The 17,674-nt window shown below is 35.7% G+C and overlaps 1 protein-coding gene across 1 annotated transcript in view; it reads left to right on the forward strand.

The window, feature by feature from the left end:
• The first annotated feature begins 6 nt into the window (after window positions 1–6).
• Window positions 7–17,674, forward strand: part of LOC145678387 (spatacsin-like) — a 159,311-nt gene continuing 141,643 nt past the window's right edge. The window contains exons 1-2 of the mRNA XM_081748468.1: window positions 7–110; window positions 6,390–6,605. Of these exons, the coding sequence (XP_081604594.1) occupies window positions 66–110; window positions 6,390–6,605 (261 nt within the window). The 5' untranslated portion in view covers window positions 7–65. The remainder of the gene's footprint in view (window positions 111–6,389; window positions 6,606–17,674) is intronic.

Genomic DNA, 17,674 nt, shown 5'->3' on the forward strand with positions numbered 1-17,674 from the left:
ATGGGTCTTTGCTAGAAGAGAGCGAGAACTATCAGAACCAACGACTGGCAACAGATAAAGTCGAGATGGAAATGTGGAAGTGTCAGTTACAGGCGTCAAGTGATGAAGAGGTAAGAAAATATAGTTATTTTCATAAACTCATATAAAGGATTATTTGAAATGTAAAGAATAAGAAAGAGAGAAAACGACAATCTCAAGCTTGTATTGAAAATGGTAGAAGTTATAGCTAACCAGCACGAACTGTGTGTTCAATATTAAACATATCGCAATTTAAAAGACAATTTGCACAATGAATTTAGAAGAACAGGGACTGTTGTAACAGTGCTGCGGTACTTTCAGATCAAATTGAGCAAACCTGCGCTACACTTTGAACGTGTGCTTCAAATACTTGTTTATTACACTCTGAGAAAATTTATTGGACTATTTGGAGAGTTCTTAACAATGTCAGTATATTAATTAAACTATAAACTGATGATGCTATGCACTGTAGAAATAAGCGACCCTTCCTCTTGCTTCTCACCAATTTCAACTTCAAACTATGAAAGAAGTCTCTAATCTCGGTAAAGAACACACATTGTGTATAAAAATCGGAGTATTTTTTAACGAAATTTTTAGGGAAATATTTTATTTACCATACAGGGAAAGAGGGAGGAGGGGTGGATTCACTACCCCATGATTGACGTATTTCAAATTCAAGTAGATTTCGAATCCTATAAAAAAATTACCCCCTGTGTCCAACAAAATCGAATGATTTTATTTTACGAAACCTATTGCCAAACACGTATATATATATATGTGAGGATTGTGTGAGATTCTTAATAAATATGCACACCATATTGTATCAAAATAGAATATTTTTACGTAGGTAATCTTAGAACACAAAGGTTGATGTTTTAATAGTGGCATAATACCGGCATGTTAAAATCAAATATATATATTTTATGGAGATACGATCTTACTTATGTTGTGTAAAATTTCTGGAAATTTTGAACCCATTAAAAATACTCTTTCAGAAATATCGGCAAAAACGGGAAAATATAATTTAAAAACTATTTCTTCGCCCGATGTTAATCTTATTTGCTGTAACGTGTCTGCAGCGTGTATATATAATGTATTTCGCTATCAAAAAAAAGTACTTAGAGCGACAGGTTTTAATTTTACTTTTTAGTTTTCTGATTTCTGGTAAAAATTTGTCTTTATTATTTGTATATTTTTCGAACAACTCAGAAAGAGAAATGATCTTATTTACACATACATATACACCACACAAGTGTAAATTTGAATAGAGAGAAATATATTAAAGAATTTAACATGTGAAACTTCCGTTCGTTACTATTAAATAGCAAAATACTCGTTCTTCGCACGGAGAGAATACGTTTCATTTAGGACATAAAGGGCACCAAAACTTAGGGACCTCAAAAGCTATGAATTAGACACTAGTATCTGTCATTTTCAATTATTTTTACATGTGACCCTTCCCCTCTAGGAGTACTGATCGGGGCTGAATTTGGATATAAACGGCATCGGAAGTGTCACTGTTCATCTTTGTGACTCCAAAAACTATCTCAGCGACACTAATATTGGTCATTGTTGATCATTTTTATGTATCAATCCTTCCCCTCAATGAAGTTACGACGCTGAATTTGGATTTCAAAGGCATCGGAAGTGTTACTCTTTATATCAGCGACCCCAAAAACTATGGATTCGACACTAATATCGGTCATTTTCCATCATTTATATAAATATATATATATATATATATATATATATATATATATATATATATATATATATATATATATATATATATACATGCTCTCCCCTTTCCCTAAGTTGCAGTGCTGAATTTGGATTTAAGCGGCATCGGAAGTGTCACTATTCATTTCAACAACCTCAAAAACTATGGATTCGACACTAATATTGGTCATTTTCAATATATATATCCCCCTTTCTTCCTCCAAGTTACACCTTCAAAGTGAACTGATAAAAACCATCCTAGGCCCGAACCCCATCTATGTTGAAAATTTTATCGAGATCGGTCTGGTGGTTCAAAAGTTGTTAAGTTACAAATATAGTCACTTTTATTTTTATACAATTTGTCACGCTAGAAAACAAGTATTTGTTTACATATAAAATTTTGTGCATAAAGTTTATATAAAAGTCTATATTAGAATATTAAATAATAGTAATTACTGTATATGTTTTAGTGCATGAGTATTAGTGAAATTTGCCTACTGCTCTCTCTTTTAAGCAATAATTTGCTTAAAATTAACAAAATTTCACTAGATTAAAGAGCATATTAAGACCTCAGTTTCATTCAAGAGCCCTATTTGTTGCAACAGAAACGCTTCATGATGGTAGATTTGTACACAACTGTTAAAGTCGTGCAATTAATTCACAATCACGAATAAACGACTAAAAAGGATATAAAGAAAATGAGTACAGACTATTAATTTTCAAGAATAATTACAACAGTTTAATTTTCGATTGCTTCTTTTTTTTAAAAAATATTCGCAATATTGCAGTTCCTCAACTTAACACTTTAACGCATTTGAGGAAAAAAACGGTTCCATTACTAGTAAAATTAACCTAATACAAAGATTTTTGTTATTTTCCAAATTTTTCCGGATAGAAACCGGAAAAAAACGGTTTTTTACCAACGGGTTCAAAATTTCCGGAAATTTTACAACACTACTCTGGATGGTACGAAGAGCGTGATCTCTCGCCTGAAGAACGTCTTCAGTTCTTCTGAAGCGAACCCCATGAATAGATTCCTTCTTCTTACGGATTAGGTCGAAATTTCAAAACTTAAATCGAAAAAGTAAGGGGATAGTAATCCAGAATATTAGGTGGGTTATGCATAAATTGTCGTCGTTTCCGTTTGAGCTGCTCGCAGATTGTTTTGCAAGAATGAACAGTAATATTCTGCATTAAGGGAACGGTTATGCGCTACTATAATACCATTTCAATCATAAGCAAGAATGTGTTTCACCATGTGTTTGATATTCGTTTTAATGATTTGCATTTGATGTTTATTTCATTTTAATTGCGTTATTTTCTTGTGTTTTTGCCTACGTCATCGCAGACCTTATTTTGTCCGATAGATGGCAGTATTGCTGGTATGTTTCGAACAACTCCAAGCTAAAATTTGCTGAGTGTGTAAATTTATTTTGGTTCATTTGCATTCTATTATTTTGTTTACTTGGCTGAACTATCTCAACTGGTAAAACAAAGAGCAGTTCACAATGGTCAATTAATACGAATATGCTCATTTGTCAATCAGTTTGTCAGTCAAAAACATAGTATTGAAACAATTAACACTCGCCTAGAACAGCAGAAACTGTGTGGTCTAAATTAGAGATTATTTTAGATGACATTGAGTTACAATCAGATGATAGTGAACAGGAAGATGTGCGTGCAGCTATTGAAGAAACTTATTTTGACGTAACATCTCGCATGCAAGCTATCATTAATGCTCATAATGCATTTATCGAACCTACGGATTCGAAACGCGATTCACGTATCACATCCAGTGTAAAGTTACCGACAATTGATTTAATAGTATTTCACGGTGATTACACAAAGTGGATATCATATAGGGACAGTTTTCTTTCATTGATTGACAATAATTCTGATATACCAGATATTCAAAAATATCAATATTTACATGCTTCACATCGTAATGAAGCATTAAACCTTATCCAAAGCTTACCTATTACTCAAGCTAATTACTCTATAGCATGGGAATAATTTGATTTATTATTCCAAATCTGAAGTGAGATAGTCATACGATTTCTGAGCGCCAAAAGACAGAATGCAGCTGACATCCATCGGGAATTGAATTGAAATGAAATGAAATCTTTCAGTTTTAGCTCCCACGGTTTTGCTGGCCAGGCTAAAGGAGACGGTGATGATGAGAAATGAATGGATTGGTGGAATAAATAAAGTGGTAGGAAACGGACGAACTCCGAGAAAACCCACGCACACGGTTTTTGTCTACCCCAAAGTTCACTTGGCGCGAGCTGGGATCCAACTAGGGATCCCACGCATCCATCGGGAATTGTATGTCATTTACGGACCGACAGTAATAAGTAAAAGTGATGTCAGGCGGTGTTGCAGAGAATTTCGGGAAGAGCGTAGCGAAGGGTCTAGTGTTCAGATTTAGTGGAATACGTTAACGAGAAAGTGCGATCCAATCGCTAGTTCACAATAATTGAGTTCGCCAAAGTTTCCAGAAGTGGCTGGAAAAAAAAAAAAAGTGCTTCGAATTGTGAGTGACAAGCTGAGTTATCACAAACTGTGTGCGAGATGTGTGCCCACAATGCTGACAGACGCTTACAAAGAGCTGTACAAAGAATGACAGCTGTACGTGATTTTTTTTGGCCCTCTGGAGGGAGGATGAAATGACCTCTTTTCTCAAATAGTGCCGGGTTTGGAATCTGGATATCGTACGCCACTGGGAAGCAGCAGACAGTGAAATGACGGCACTCTTGTTCTCCTAAAGCGAAGAAATTTAAACGAACACAATCAGTTTACAAAAGCATGGACACCGTGTTTTGGTACCAAAAGGATGTCATTCTTGTGGAATTCTCGAAACCAGGACGAACGATTACAACAGAATGTATTGCCAAACACTGAATAATCTGCGCCGTGCCATCCAAAATAGGTGGAGAGAAATGCTACGCTCTGGAATTATTCTGATCCATGATAACACCCGCCCACACACAGATGCTCATATACTGTTGAGACAATTCGAAGATTTAGATTGAAACTATTCAGTCATCCCCGTTACAGCCCCAACTTTACCTCCAGCGATTTCTTCTTTTTCATCACCTGAAAAATTGGCTCGCATCAAAGCGTTTCAACGACAGTGAAGTGCTCAAGACATCAGTTCTGGACTGGCTGTATTCTGAGGCGCCAGATTTTAACACAGAGGGCGTACGATATCCAGATTCCAAACCCGGCACTATTTGAGAAAAGAGGTCATTTCCATCCTCCCTCCAGAGGGCCACGCTACCTGAAATGTCTGGGGGTTCATGGTGACTACGTCGAGAAATAGCCAAGGTATGTACTTGTATATCAGTCACAACAAATTTCTTCTCCCCTCGTTTGACATCCTAATACTCCTAGACCACTATGCCGAATTTGGTTATTTTTGACATATAAGTGGACCATGGACTAAGTTTTCATTTGATTTATTTATTTTTATTTTATTTATTATTTTCTTCTTTAATTTTTACTGTATTGACATGACAGTGGGAAGGGAGTTTCATAAAAATACCGAAAACGATGGACCTTGGTGTCCATCCATAGTTTTCGTGCTTGCTGACATGGATAGTGACACATACTCTCGATGCCGTTATGTTCACATTCATCTCCCATAGCGTTTGGGGAAGGAGGGACATGTAAACATAATCGAAAACGATCGATATTAGTGTCTATAGTTTTTAGGGTCATTGGGATGAATAGTGAGATCTCTTTTAAGGCCAAATTCATCCCTAAACGGCATAAAGTGAGGTGTGTGGGTGGGAAGTGGGTGGCATGGAAAAATAATCGAAAACGACCAACATTAATGTCCAATCTAGATTTTTCAAGGTTGTGAGGTGAATAGTGACACTCCTAATGCTGTTTTAGTCCAAATTCAGTTTCGTCGAGATAGGGTGGGAAGGAGTGATTGGTGGGTGTTAGAAGGAGTGACATTACGGATTTTTATCATTACACTTTGATTGAAATGCTTATCCTAAGGTCGGAAAGAAGGTTCAAACAGTTTCTAGAAACCTGTTTTCCGCGCGCAAGGAACGTCGATTTCAGTTATAAGTTATAAATGAGAACTTTATTTTGAAACACTTGCATATGGATATAAAAGTAATTCTTAGTGGCAATATTTGGAAGTCAAGAGTGTTTGCAGGTGATGAAACACTATCAGCAGCATTGCTGAACTATCATTATTTATTACATGTCTAATTAATAATGCTGGACAACTAAATTACTTGATAAATTTTTAAAACAGAAACCTTAAAATACTGAAAGTTATTTCTAATTTTGAAATTCTTAAGATCTTTATATATTTTTATGTTGTTGATTGTGTATAAGAGAATGTAAAGGCTAAAAAAATCACACTGGTCCTCTACCGGTGAATTTCCAGACTCATTCAGAGTTGTGATATTTTACAGGCTGGGTAGTAATCTTATAAAGTAAATTCAATGTACTCGTAATTCAAAGAAATCTAATCTTCTAGGTTGTAAATATAACAATCATTTTTATGGCAGATGTGAAATGCTAGTTTTAATATTGTATGAAAAAAATTTACTGTAGTTTTTACAAAAATGCTGTGTGTATATTTATATGTATTTTTCTGTTAAAATTGAAATGTGTATATTTTATTTCAGATATTGAAGAATTTAAAAACAGAGAAAAAGATCTTACTAAAGTGTCTCAAATCAGAAGTTCTGGAAGCGTCTGGCGAATCAGATCTCCAATTTCGTGTCTCACTAGATGACGAACAAGAAAAGTGTAGACTTAATGCTCTGATTGGAGTTATTCTAGACAATGGGGACATATGCACAGCAAACAGAATAAAGACCATATTTTCTCATGAACATCAAGTATGTATATTAAAATAAAATTCATATTTATGCACAAAGAAGAATCCGAAAATACTTGCAACGGTTTCAGATAACTCTTTAAGAAGAAGAAATAGCGTCATACGTTCCTCTTATGCTAGGTTCAGTTGTGTAATAAAGAATACAAAAATGTTAGGGAGGAATACGATATACATAAATGTAAAACTTACATAATTATTAAACAATAGAGTTAATGGTGAAAATGCAACGTAGTGACTATTATATGTTATTATTGTTATTGATACACTTTTGGTTTTAAAAGAGATATTTAAGGGTTCCATATAAATAAAACCTGTCTTTAGCGGAATCGAACGAGTCAAAAATTTCCCTTTGAAATTGGTTTCCGCTTAATGAAAGTAGACCTATACAACAACAACAAAAGGATGAAGATCTCTGCGTGCCTTAGTCAGTTTACAATATTTATTTCTATTACAAAATTTACTGCTCTTTCTCTAGTGGTCGAGGAGTTTTTTTCTGTATACGTTATTGCTTGGCTGCACGACTTTTCACAAACACTTTAGCTGTATATCGGTGTCATTTCGTCGTAAGGCAAATTGTTGCAGTTCTTTTAAACTTTTGACAGCATGTCGACAAATCTTGAGCCTGCACTCTTCTTCCATTTCTTCTACTCCTTTCAAGCTTTCCGTATAATTCTCAATTAAGGCATCTATATCTGTTGTGTCGGTTTTGTTTCGCACATCACTATCTGTTTCGCTGACAATGTAATGTATTGTACATATCTAACCTCTCACAGAATATCTAAAACCTTTCTAAACGCTGCATTCCGGGACTCGAAATTTTCCGTTAAAAGCATATTTTGGTTTCCTTTGTTCGCGTAACACAACTTCCGTGTAATGAAAGGAATTTAACATGCTTTTCGCCCCAAAATTCATGGGACCGTAAAATATTTTCGTTTAAGATAAATTTCCGTTTAATAAAAGCTCCGTTGAAGGTGAGTTTTACCAAACCATATTAAAGAGAAAGTAATAGTCTTTACGAACTAGTATTTTACTTAACCAGTACTGTGATTTTCTTCACTGAATATGTCAACCTTCATTTGCTACATTATTAAAACCATTTTTGTAGGACTGTATGTATTGCTTCAAAGAATTCGTCAAACAATTTTATATTTTCTGATATCTGTTCCTTCATTCTGCTTAATTTGTTGATTTTGTAATAATCCAAAAGATGAAAATTTGATGATGCAATATCAAATGAGTGTAGTATGACTGAGAATCCTCTGCCATACTTGTTTAATTTCTGTATCGGTGCTAACTGCAAAGTAGACCTGATATTATCATTGTTGACAGTATGTGTTTTTCATTCACGAGAACAGGTAGTTTCGTTTCCAGTCGATTCAGTTGTTGAAATTACCTATTTGTATTTGTGGTTTTACCTGACTCAAGTCGTCGTAATAAGGTGATTCTTTGAAACCGCTAATGCATTTTCTAAAACGCATTGAGCCTTTTGCTTACGAGAAGTCGTTAGTGCCCTAAATCTCAGGCTATATGAGTCGTAGTGGGTCAAACCTAACGCCGTTTGACAGCAGGCTAGTGGATATGCAGAAAATGTTGGAATTCTTATAATGAGAGGTAAGGTGTTGCGCATGAAGAAAAGTGAACTTTCCACAAAACTGTGCCATATTTTACAATTTTATTTCGATTTAGACCCAAATGCTCCGCAGTTCCGTGAAGAAATTTATGTTGTTTATAGGCAAGATACATTATCAAAAGCAACATCCGAAAAATGGTTCAGTCGTTTTCGTTTTGGAAATTTCAGTGTTCAAAATGCCCCACGCAGTAAGCGACTAATCAGAGAGAAAATGGATGATAATCTGGCAAAAGTCGAGCAGAACCGGCTTGTAAGCAGTCAAACGTTCGTCAGTGACCTGAATATCCATCACTAAGCAATGTTAAGCCATTTGGAAAATGCTGACTATAACAAGAATCTTCACGTTTGAATGACACACGATCTTACCCTATCAAATTTCTATCTGCGAATCTCTACTGAAACTTAAAGAATTGGAGCCATTTCCGAAGCAGTTGGTCATGAGTGATCAAAAGTGAATAACCTACAAGAGCACGGAAACGATCGTGGTCAAAATGGAGAAAAGCTGCACAGTTTGTGGCAAGCCCACACTGACACCTAGGAAGGTTATGCTGTGCGTTTGCTGAGATTGGAAGGGCATCGTGCGCCACGAGCTGCTGTTTCCGGGCACAACGATAAACTCTGACATGCACTGCCGACAATGAACATTTTCTTTTTGACCAAAAGTTGTAATTTAATGATAACATCGTATAGAATTCATCCAATATAACAGATACCAAAAGTCTCAGAAAAATATTCTGTAGTTTGAAGATACAAACCTTCAAACAATGCAAAAATGCGCAACTTGACACAAGAATAGAACAACAGAAACAAGCTGTTCTAGCTTGACGTCATACGTCGGTTTCCCTCTCTGAACTGTATTGAAAGCTTCAGGAAATCCTTTCATGTTGCAGTTTCTTACTGCAAACTGAGAAAGCTTCAGGAAATCCTTTCATAATCCAGTTTCTTACTGCAACTGCAGTTTCCGACGTTTCTCGGAAGTCTCTGGCGATTCTGCGTCCTCGTAAAACTGAGATTGCTGCATCGCAGAGTGCTTAATCGAGTACTGTGGACATCTCAAAGAACCACGCCTTGTTTGTAGCGGTAGTCTCAAGCTAAGATCACCTCATCGACACTAGCATGCATCATTGACGTGAAATTAAGCCAGAAATATGTAGTCGTCGTGACGATTCTGTTCTCTCTGACAAGGAATGTGGGAAACCTCGAACGCTCAGAACCGCACCAAAATGTGCTTAGATTATAAATCGTTCATCCAAAAAACAGTGGTGTGAGTCATTGCCATGCAAAACGAAGCTGTTTCTGCTAGCTACATTCGACGGTGGCATGTTGTACTGCACGGACAAGTACTTACTCTGATTGTGTGAATAGTATAGCTGCAGTAGGAAGCCTTCTTTTGGAGTGTTCGGTTGTGGGTTAGAGTGTAAAGTGTGTGCATTGGTATCATGAGGCGAATTAATCTCATGAATGTTGTCAAACTGTTAGAGACAAAGTTACGACGTGCTGAGTATGGAAAAGTAATTGGAGTCTAGGATATGGAGTTTGCGAATATGTTATATAGCATAATAATTCACAAATGCAATTGGAATAACGCAGAAATACATTAAAATACGCGGAATAGATATAGTGCTTTTGAAGAATAGACAGAGCCCGTACTTGAAGTTGGTCCGTCCAGCAGTACAGGACTTTCATCACCATAGCAACAGAAACTTTCGAGTGAAAATGAGTACGAACTTCTTCACCCAAAATATCGAGAGCCAGTATATTACAATATATTGATTACAACATGCAGAAGAACTTTATGAATTCTTTTACAATCGTGGCTTCACTCCTATAGCTATAAGTGCATTCGAAGTAAATCAAATTGCAAGGTAATATTAGATTATATGACTAGCGGAAGGAGTAACTTCATTTCAAGAGAAACAGGTTGTCACATATAAAAACGATAAAAGAGTGTGTAATGTCACCATTTGATAAGGAAAGAGCGTATGGATCTGCTGTTCACTATCCGCATCTGCAAGTGTGAGCACTAGAAGTGTCTAAATACATTGAACTAGACAATTTCACAGCTTCGATTACTTTTATCAACAAACTTAAGGCTGAATATGGCATTTCTTTTAGGCATATTACTACGTTCATCACACGTAAGGACATACAAGAAGATCACAGTGTTAGTCAGAAGGCACAAGAATTTGTAGGGGAAGTAAACAAATATGTAACAGAAGTGAGTGTGGACAAGGAAAATGTTTGGGATAGTGACCAAAGTCAATTTAATTATGAAATGTCTTCATTATCAACACGGTCTCACAGAGGCAAGAAAACTACAGCTGGTGTGTTGCACTCTGTCCATAGCTCTACACACAGCTATACAAATGATGATGCTTTTTCAATGAGTGGTAAATTAGCTAACAAGCTCTATATCTGTTTTTAGAAGTCACAAGGCACTTTTGGCCGAAATGTTTCACAGAAACTTGAAGTAACATGTTCACGAAACATTCACGTGAAGGCAAGCAAAAGTGTTAAAATGACGAAAGAACATACGAAACATTTTCTAACTACTGACTTAGTGAACATGTACGTGACGATGCGAAGAGCTTAAATGTTGTGTAATTCGTGGTCTGGCCATAAAGATTATACTCTGTTAGATAGAAGTTTTTCGAACAAGGATCTTACACTAAAGAATTGCCACCGAAGACAATAAAATATTGCCAACCTCTTGATGTATACTTCTGTAGAGAATATAAGCTCTACCTGAGAAGGATCTTTGATTTTTTAATGTGAAACACCACAAGTAAAGTTACACGATCATCATTTCATCATCAGATTTCATTCTGTGCTATACAATCAACTTTCGGTAGCGAAATACAAGCTCATGTTACAATATGCTTGGCAAATGGCAGGTTACGATCTTGACATACCAATATTATCGTTTCAAAATTTGATTAGTGTGGCGTTTGATATTGGACTGTTTGAGTGCAGAAGTTCTGTTGAATGTAAAAAAGTGGCTTTACTCAGATGGGCATTTTGTTCTATTCCACTTTGCTTTGACCACTTCATTGAAATCCTACACCTACACTTTAAGGTCTGAACTGAATAAGGGGGCAACACTATAAGGTCAGTGGAAAAGCAATATTGTTCAAATAGCATAATTATTTTAAGCAGGGGGAATAATATAGCAATTGATCACGACATTTCAATATGTATGATTCTGTCTTATATCAATATTTTCTTTCTTCGCGTTTCCAAAGTTTCTCTCCCAAACCCTGTATAAGTTATCTTTCAAATGTCTTTCGTAGTAAGACGCGCAATTTTGCATGCGAATGGCTCATTCTACTGTTTTTGGGAAGAGCGATTTATATTCTACGCACATTTTCGTGCGGTTCTGAGTGTTCGATGTCACGCACATCCCTTGTGAGAAGAAACCGAAATATCCATCAGTATGCAAACCACCTTCATTATCACTGAAGTTTGGTGTAAAGACAAAGTGATATATAGTGAGTGGACGGTAATTGGTTCAGGAGGCAAGGTTCGTCTTAATCATTAATATTTCTTTGTTTTATTCTATCATTTCATAGTACTGATATTCGATTTATGCTGTTTTAGAATATTACGTTAATCTTTGTGTATATACTAGCTACAACCCCCTTCCTTGAAGTTGGGGAGGAGGGAACAGGTTTATGAGAAGTATTTCAGTCTCTCCTTCCCTCCCTTAGGATATGCATACGCATTACAATGAAATTGTAATGATAAAAATGTGCAATGTCATTTCCTTTCTACCGCTCCCATGCCAATGTGGGATGACTTTGAACTTAAACGACATCGGAGGGGGGGGGGCATTATTCATCTCAGCAATCCCGAAAACTATGGATTAGACACTGGTATTGGTCGTTTTCGATTATTTTTACATGCCGTTACTCCATTTTCTCACTTACCCTTTGCTCCCGCTTAAGATGATGCATTTTAATCAATTTAACATCGTATAATTCTTGGTAGGCCTAAGATTTTTTAATTGGTTTACTAGTTCTTGCATGATTCGATTTTTCGTATAAATCATGACTCCCCCGTACAATACGCATGTTAATCAATTTAATATCATATGATCCTTGGGAGGGTAATCATGCCAAGTTTCATTTTAATTGGTTCACCAGTTATTGGGTGATGTGATCAGACAGAAACTCACATTCCCTTCTATGTAATACTAGCTGAAATTCCTTGTCTTTGCAGGGGGAAAATATGTTTATGAAAAGTATGTAAAGCCTTCAGTGGCGTGCCGTGACTTTTCTCACAGGGGACTAGGTTCGAAGAGAATGTGTGCTATAGAGTGGAGGTCCTGAGTAGTATTGTTGACACCAAATAACACAATTTATATGTTTCTGTAAACGCTTCTTCAACCAAGCCTCTTTCTTTCAAGAAGTGGATAATTTCAGTCATAGTTTTATTTGAAAAATCTAAGAGTCTGTAAACCTATATTAATTCACTCCGCAAATTGTTAAAATTAAAAAAAAAAAAAAAACTCCCGTAAATTGATTTAAGGGTCAAAAACAAGCAATCAGGAAATCGAGATTTCAAGCACTGAAAATTCTTTAAATCTAACAGCTCAAGAAATTGTAAATCACTGAGATCTTGAAATCACAGTATCAATAATGTCATTGAAGAGACGCACGTATTTAATTTCTGAATCTGTTAAGTCATCTACTTTACATCTTTTATTAGAAGGTTTCCGTTGTCATCCAATTCTACTTTTCTATAAGTCTTGAAAATTGTTTCTTGCATTTCTAAGTTGAGATACCATCTTTTGTACTTTCTGGATGCAATATTTCACATCCAAGGTTTTACTTTAAAGAATGTTGAATAGTATATCCGTGCGCGAAAAGAAAAAAATGACTGAAAACTTTTAGTAGAAATGGAAAATTGAAATCCTTCAATGATAACACACATTTTTTTCTTTTTTTCTTTTTTGTAGTCATGAAAGCTTCGGTGTCGCAATTATCTGAATCTTCTACAATGTTCTCAGAACACCGTGAGAGTTCTATTTGATTTTCATTTACTCCATTCACAATTTTGGAATTGTAATTCCATCTTATAGTGGCAACCGTTGGAAATCGCTTAGTTACTTCTGATTCAGCAAGCGCGTTACAGCGTTTCGATGAATATGAAAAGAAATTTGGAATGCCACTTATTCTAAAAAATATTTTACATTTCTTGATGTGATTAACAGACTGTGGAACAACGAGATTGAGTCTGTGATGATAGCAGTGTATGGTGAGTGCACTCAAACACCTTTTCACAAAAGATCGTAAACCGTTCAAATGTCCAGAAAATGTGGCAGCTCCATCCATAGCCTAGTGCTACAAGCTTTTGCTTACAATTAAAATGAGAGAGAATTTGGAAAGCATGCTCACTTAAAGCAGTCGCAGTGCAATCACTAGTAACATCTGCAAAACAAATAAATCTTTCATGAATTGCCGTCTTTCACGTATTGATTGAATGTTGAGAGATCTTTGCGATGTCCGTAGTTTTGTCCAACATTATTGCTGTAAGAAGTGTATTATTTATTTCTGACTTAATTTTATCCAGAATTACTCACCAACACATTTAATAATATAATTCTGAATTCTGTTTGATGTTCCTTTAAACACTCCCATGCTGTGAATATGACAAGTCAACATGGGCGCCCGAACGAGAGGGCAGGGTGGGGCCAGGACCTTCCTCTGGCTCACGAAAATGTATACGTAATATAGCAAACCACGTATATTAAATACCAGAAATATTAGACGCAACATAGCAACCATGGAGATGGGCCTCTCCCTAGAAAAGTTTCTTCAGGCGCCCCTGCAAGTCCATTTAATGTCGTACTTAGAAAATAACTGAATTACTTCAATATAATTTCCCTAATTGACAGAATCTTCCTGTTTGTCATGACTTCTAAATAATAGCTCTTGTTTAGCCATAAAACAAGAGGAATAAATCAATCGGTTCATTAGTTCTCGGTTTGAATCAACTTCTGCATTGCTTGCTCAATTGAAAATCAATTCTGGTTTCCCGAAAGTTTTCAATTTAGTTATTGTGGACAGGTGTGAATAACATTTTTCTTGGAGCAACTTGGGTTTGTGAAAATTGTTCATGTCACAAAAGCCATCATTATTCCACACGTCCTTTTCTATGTGGAACAGAATACAAGGCCAGCAATACAGTTTGTTTCTTGTCTTACATGCAGTTAACTATTTCGAAAAAGCAAAATAATCCGTTTTGATATTATGTATATAATCTTTCATTTTTGTCTAAATGGAAATGCTTGGAGTTGTTCTACCACTGGTTATTATTTGTTGCTTTTCTTGAAAATTAAGGAATCCAAATGATACCATGAATAATTGGTCCAGAATACAACACTGAAACGGCCGGTCCCCACCCCTACTGTCTCCTGTACCAATTGAAGTAATATCACTGCTTGCGCCATCGCTTTGCTGCAAGGGACTCGGTTTCTCAAACGAGTCCCCTTCCATACTTTATTCTTTGAGTCATTTTCAAAATATATTGACAATCTAAAAAGTTCACACTTCACTAGATCTCTTAAAGTGTCAAGATTAATACTGTAAATTTAATAGCGTTAAAACTATTAACTGTAAAAAGCAAACGAGCATTAAATTCGCTTACGACAGAACGCCCGTGCTTAGAACTTAGACAACATGATATGAGGACTAGCTGGCTGGACCCTGTTCCCTTCCCCGAGAAAAGCCGATTAAAACCCGAACGTTTCCGATCTCCACTTTGTCGCACCCAGCACACGAGCGCTGACTAAAGTTGTGTCAGAACAATTGAAATAGTGTTATTTTACGAAAATAGAGAAATACAAACAATGTTTTCGTTTTCTTTGGTATATATTTATCACAAAATACTTTAATAAAAATGCCAGGGGACTAGCCTAGTCCCCTAGTCCCCTTGACGGCACGCCGCTGAAAGCCTTCATCCTTTAGGGTGCGCATTTCAATGAAAATGTAACGATAACAATCCGTAATGCCACTCTCTTTTCAGACTCACCTGTCATCCTCCATGCCTTCGGCATTGCCGTTCCCATACCTTCGTTGATACTAAAGGAATAAGTGAAATAAATAACGAAGAGGACGTTCTCGTCCCCACGCCTTCATTCAAAATAAAGAAATGAGTAAAATAACATAGCGCAACGTCTTCGCGTTGCCTCTGTCATTTCTGGAGCAATGCCAAGTGAAATAAATAAAGAAGAGCAACACATTTGGCGTTACCCCTTTGAGAAAAAAGAAAAGAAAGAAAGAAGGAAATTAGTGAAATAAATAACGAAGAGGACGTTGCCGTTCCACACCTTCGTTGAAAATGTGAAATAAGTGAAATAAATAACAATAAGCAACACTTTTGGCGTTGTCCCTGTTGATTCCCAGGCCACCTGACATGTCCTTTGGTATATGTAAGGTGTACCATTTATCTTGATATGCTCTTCTAATCCATTATATACAAAACATTGAAATTTCGTAGCATGCAAATATCGACAGGGAGACACTGTTTGACATACTCTACATCAGATTAACTGTGTTTTCAACCCAACATAATATTACGTATTTTTCAAATGGGACTGCGTCAGATTATTATATATTTCACTTATAATATCAAACTTACTATATAATATAAACTTACTATAAACTTAAAATATCAAACTTACTACAAATTAAGGACGTTATAGTATCAGAGACATTATATATATCTATATATATATATATATATATATATATAGATAGATAGATAGATATAATGTCTCTGATACTATAACGTCCTTAATTTGTAGTAAGTTTGATATTATAAGTTTTGGTTAACACGTAGATTTGAAATATATAATAATCTGACGCAGTCCCATTTGAAAAATACGTAATATTATGTTGGGTTATCTATGTATATATATATATAGATATATAAAGCGAACTTCGGAGGGAGGGAGGTATCTACGAGAACGCAAATGAAACGGACAGGACATTGCGTCCAAAGTACGTTAGCGTTGAATACTATGATGATCACACGACGTATTTTGTTAATTGAAAATTTCACTTTTTCAAAGGCTTTGTTTTGAAAAGGTACTTATATAAATATCACATCCAATTACTTACACGGAAGGGTCCCACAAGTTGTCGCTAAAATCTCATTGTCACATAGCACATCTGATAGAGCATCATGAGAAATGAACATGAGCAAAATTTAAGGGGCTGTGGATCAAAAAGATAGGACCTAGAAGGCCTCAAAATTTGAATATTCAAAGAATTATATCATGGAATTATGTACATTTAAAGTAAATATCTTGAAAACCGTTAAAGCAATCAAAACAAAAGTTGCACAATGTAATGAGAACAAAATGCCCTATCGGAAACCATAAACAGTGTTGCCATAAGTGAAGCAGTGTTGTCAACTAAGCATATAATATTTTATTATAAATAGCACCATATACAAGTGTGCACAGATTTAAAATGCACTATTATCACTAAACATAACAGTGAAGTGTAGTGGTAAAGTGTTTCAAGCTATTGGAGCTACATGTGCTGAAAATATACAATGGAGAAGTCTGATATGTGGGAACAAAGGGTAATAAAAGAATGCATTAGAAAAAGGTGAAGATTTTGCAATATACTTCTGTAGTACCGATGAATAAGCAGACAACTCGCGAAAACAAAATGCTACACGCGAGGAAAGAAACACCTGTTTTCTAATTCTGTAAACTGGTTCTCCAGGTTATCTTGTCAGTATTTGGAAGAGTACTTTCTTGGTTTGGTCTTTCGTGTTAAGTAATATATTCTTTTACTTCCCCTCCTACATACCATATGATTATGTTTGTACATTGTAATAGTACAATATTCACATTGGAAATATAATTATTTTGTTAGTTCCTCATTTCGTTTTTAGTCGGACCGGATAGCGGTTTGGTCTAGAAGGCTAGACAACCGACATATTAGGTAACGCGGGTTCCAATCCCACCTCGGACATGTTTTTGTTGTACTTTTTACCTTACATTTCATTGTTATCTTTTTCTTTCATAGTGATTCGAATCCCATTTTGCACTCCTATATAGCTTCGAAGCTGACACAGCACCTAAAAATGGCATCACTCAATTTCGTTTTTCAAATGCATCAATATTTTGTGACACTGCTGACATTTTGCTATGTTATACTATCTATGCTTTGCATTTGAACTAAATTCATAGTATGAAACCCAAATTCTTTTATTACCATCTGTTGCCACATATCAGACTTCTCCATTGTACACTTTCAGCACACGTAGCTCCAATAGTGTGCAACACTGTATCACTACACTTCACTGTTATGTTTAGTGATAATAGTGCATTTTAAATCTGTGCACACTTGTATACGGTGCTATTTATAATAAAATATTTTTATGCTCAGTTGGCAACACGGCTTCACCTTGGCAACATTGTT

Source organism: Thermobia domestica, chromosome 2 (assembly GCF_964235325.1).
Source record: "Thermobia domestica chromosome 2, izTheDome1.hap1.1, whole genome shotgun sequence".
Taxonomy (NCBI): Eukaryota; Metazoa; Arthropoda; class Insecta; order Zygentoma; family Lepismatidae; genus Thermobia; species Thermobia domestica.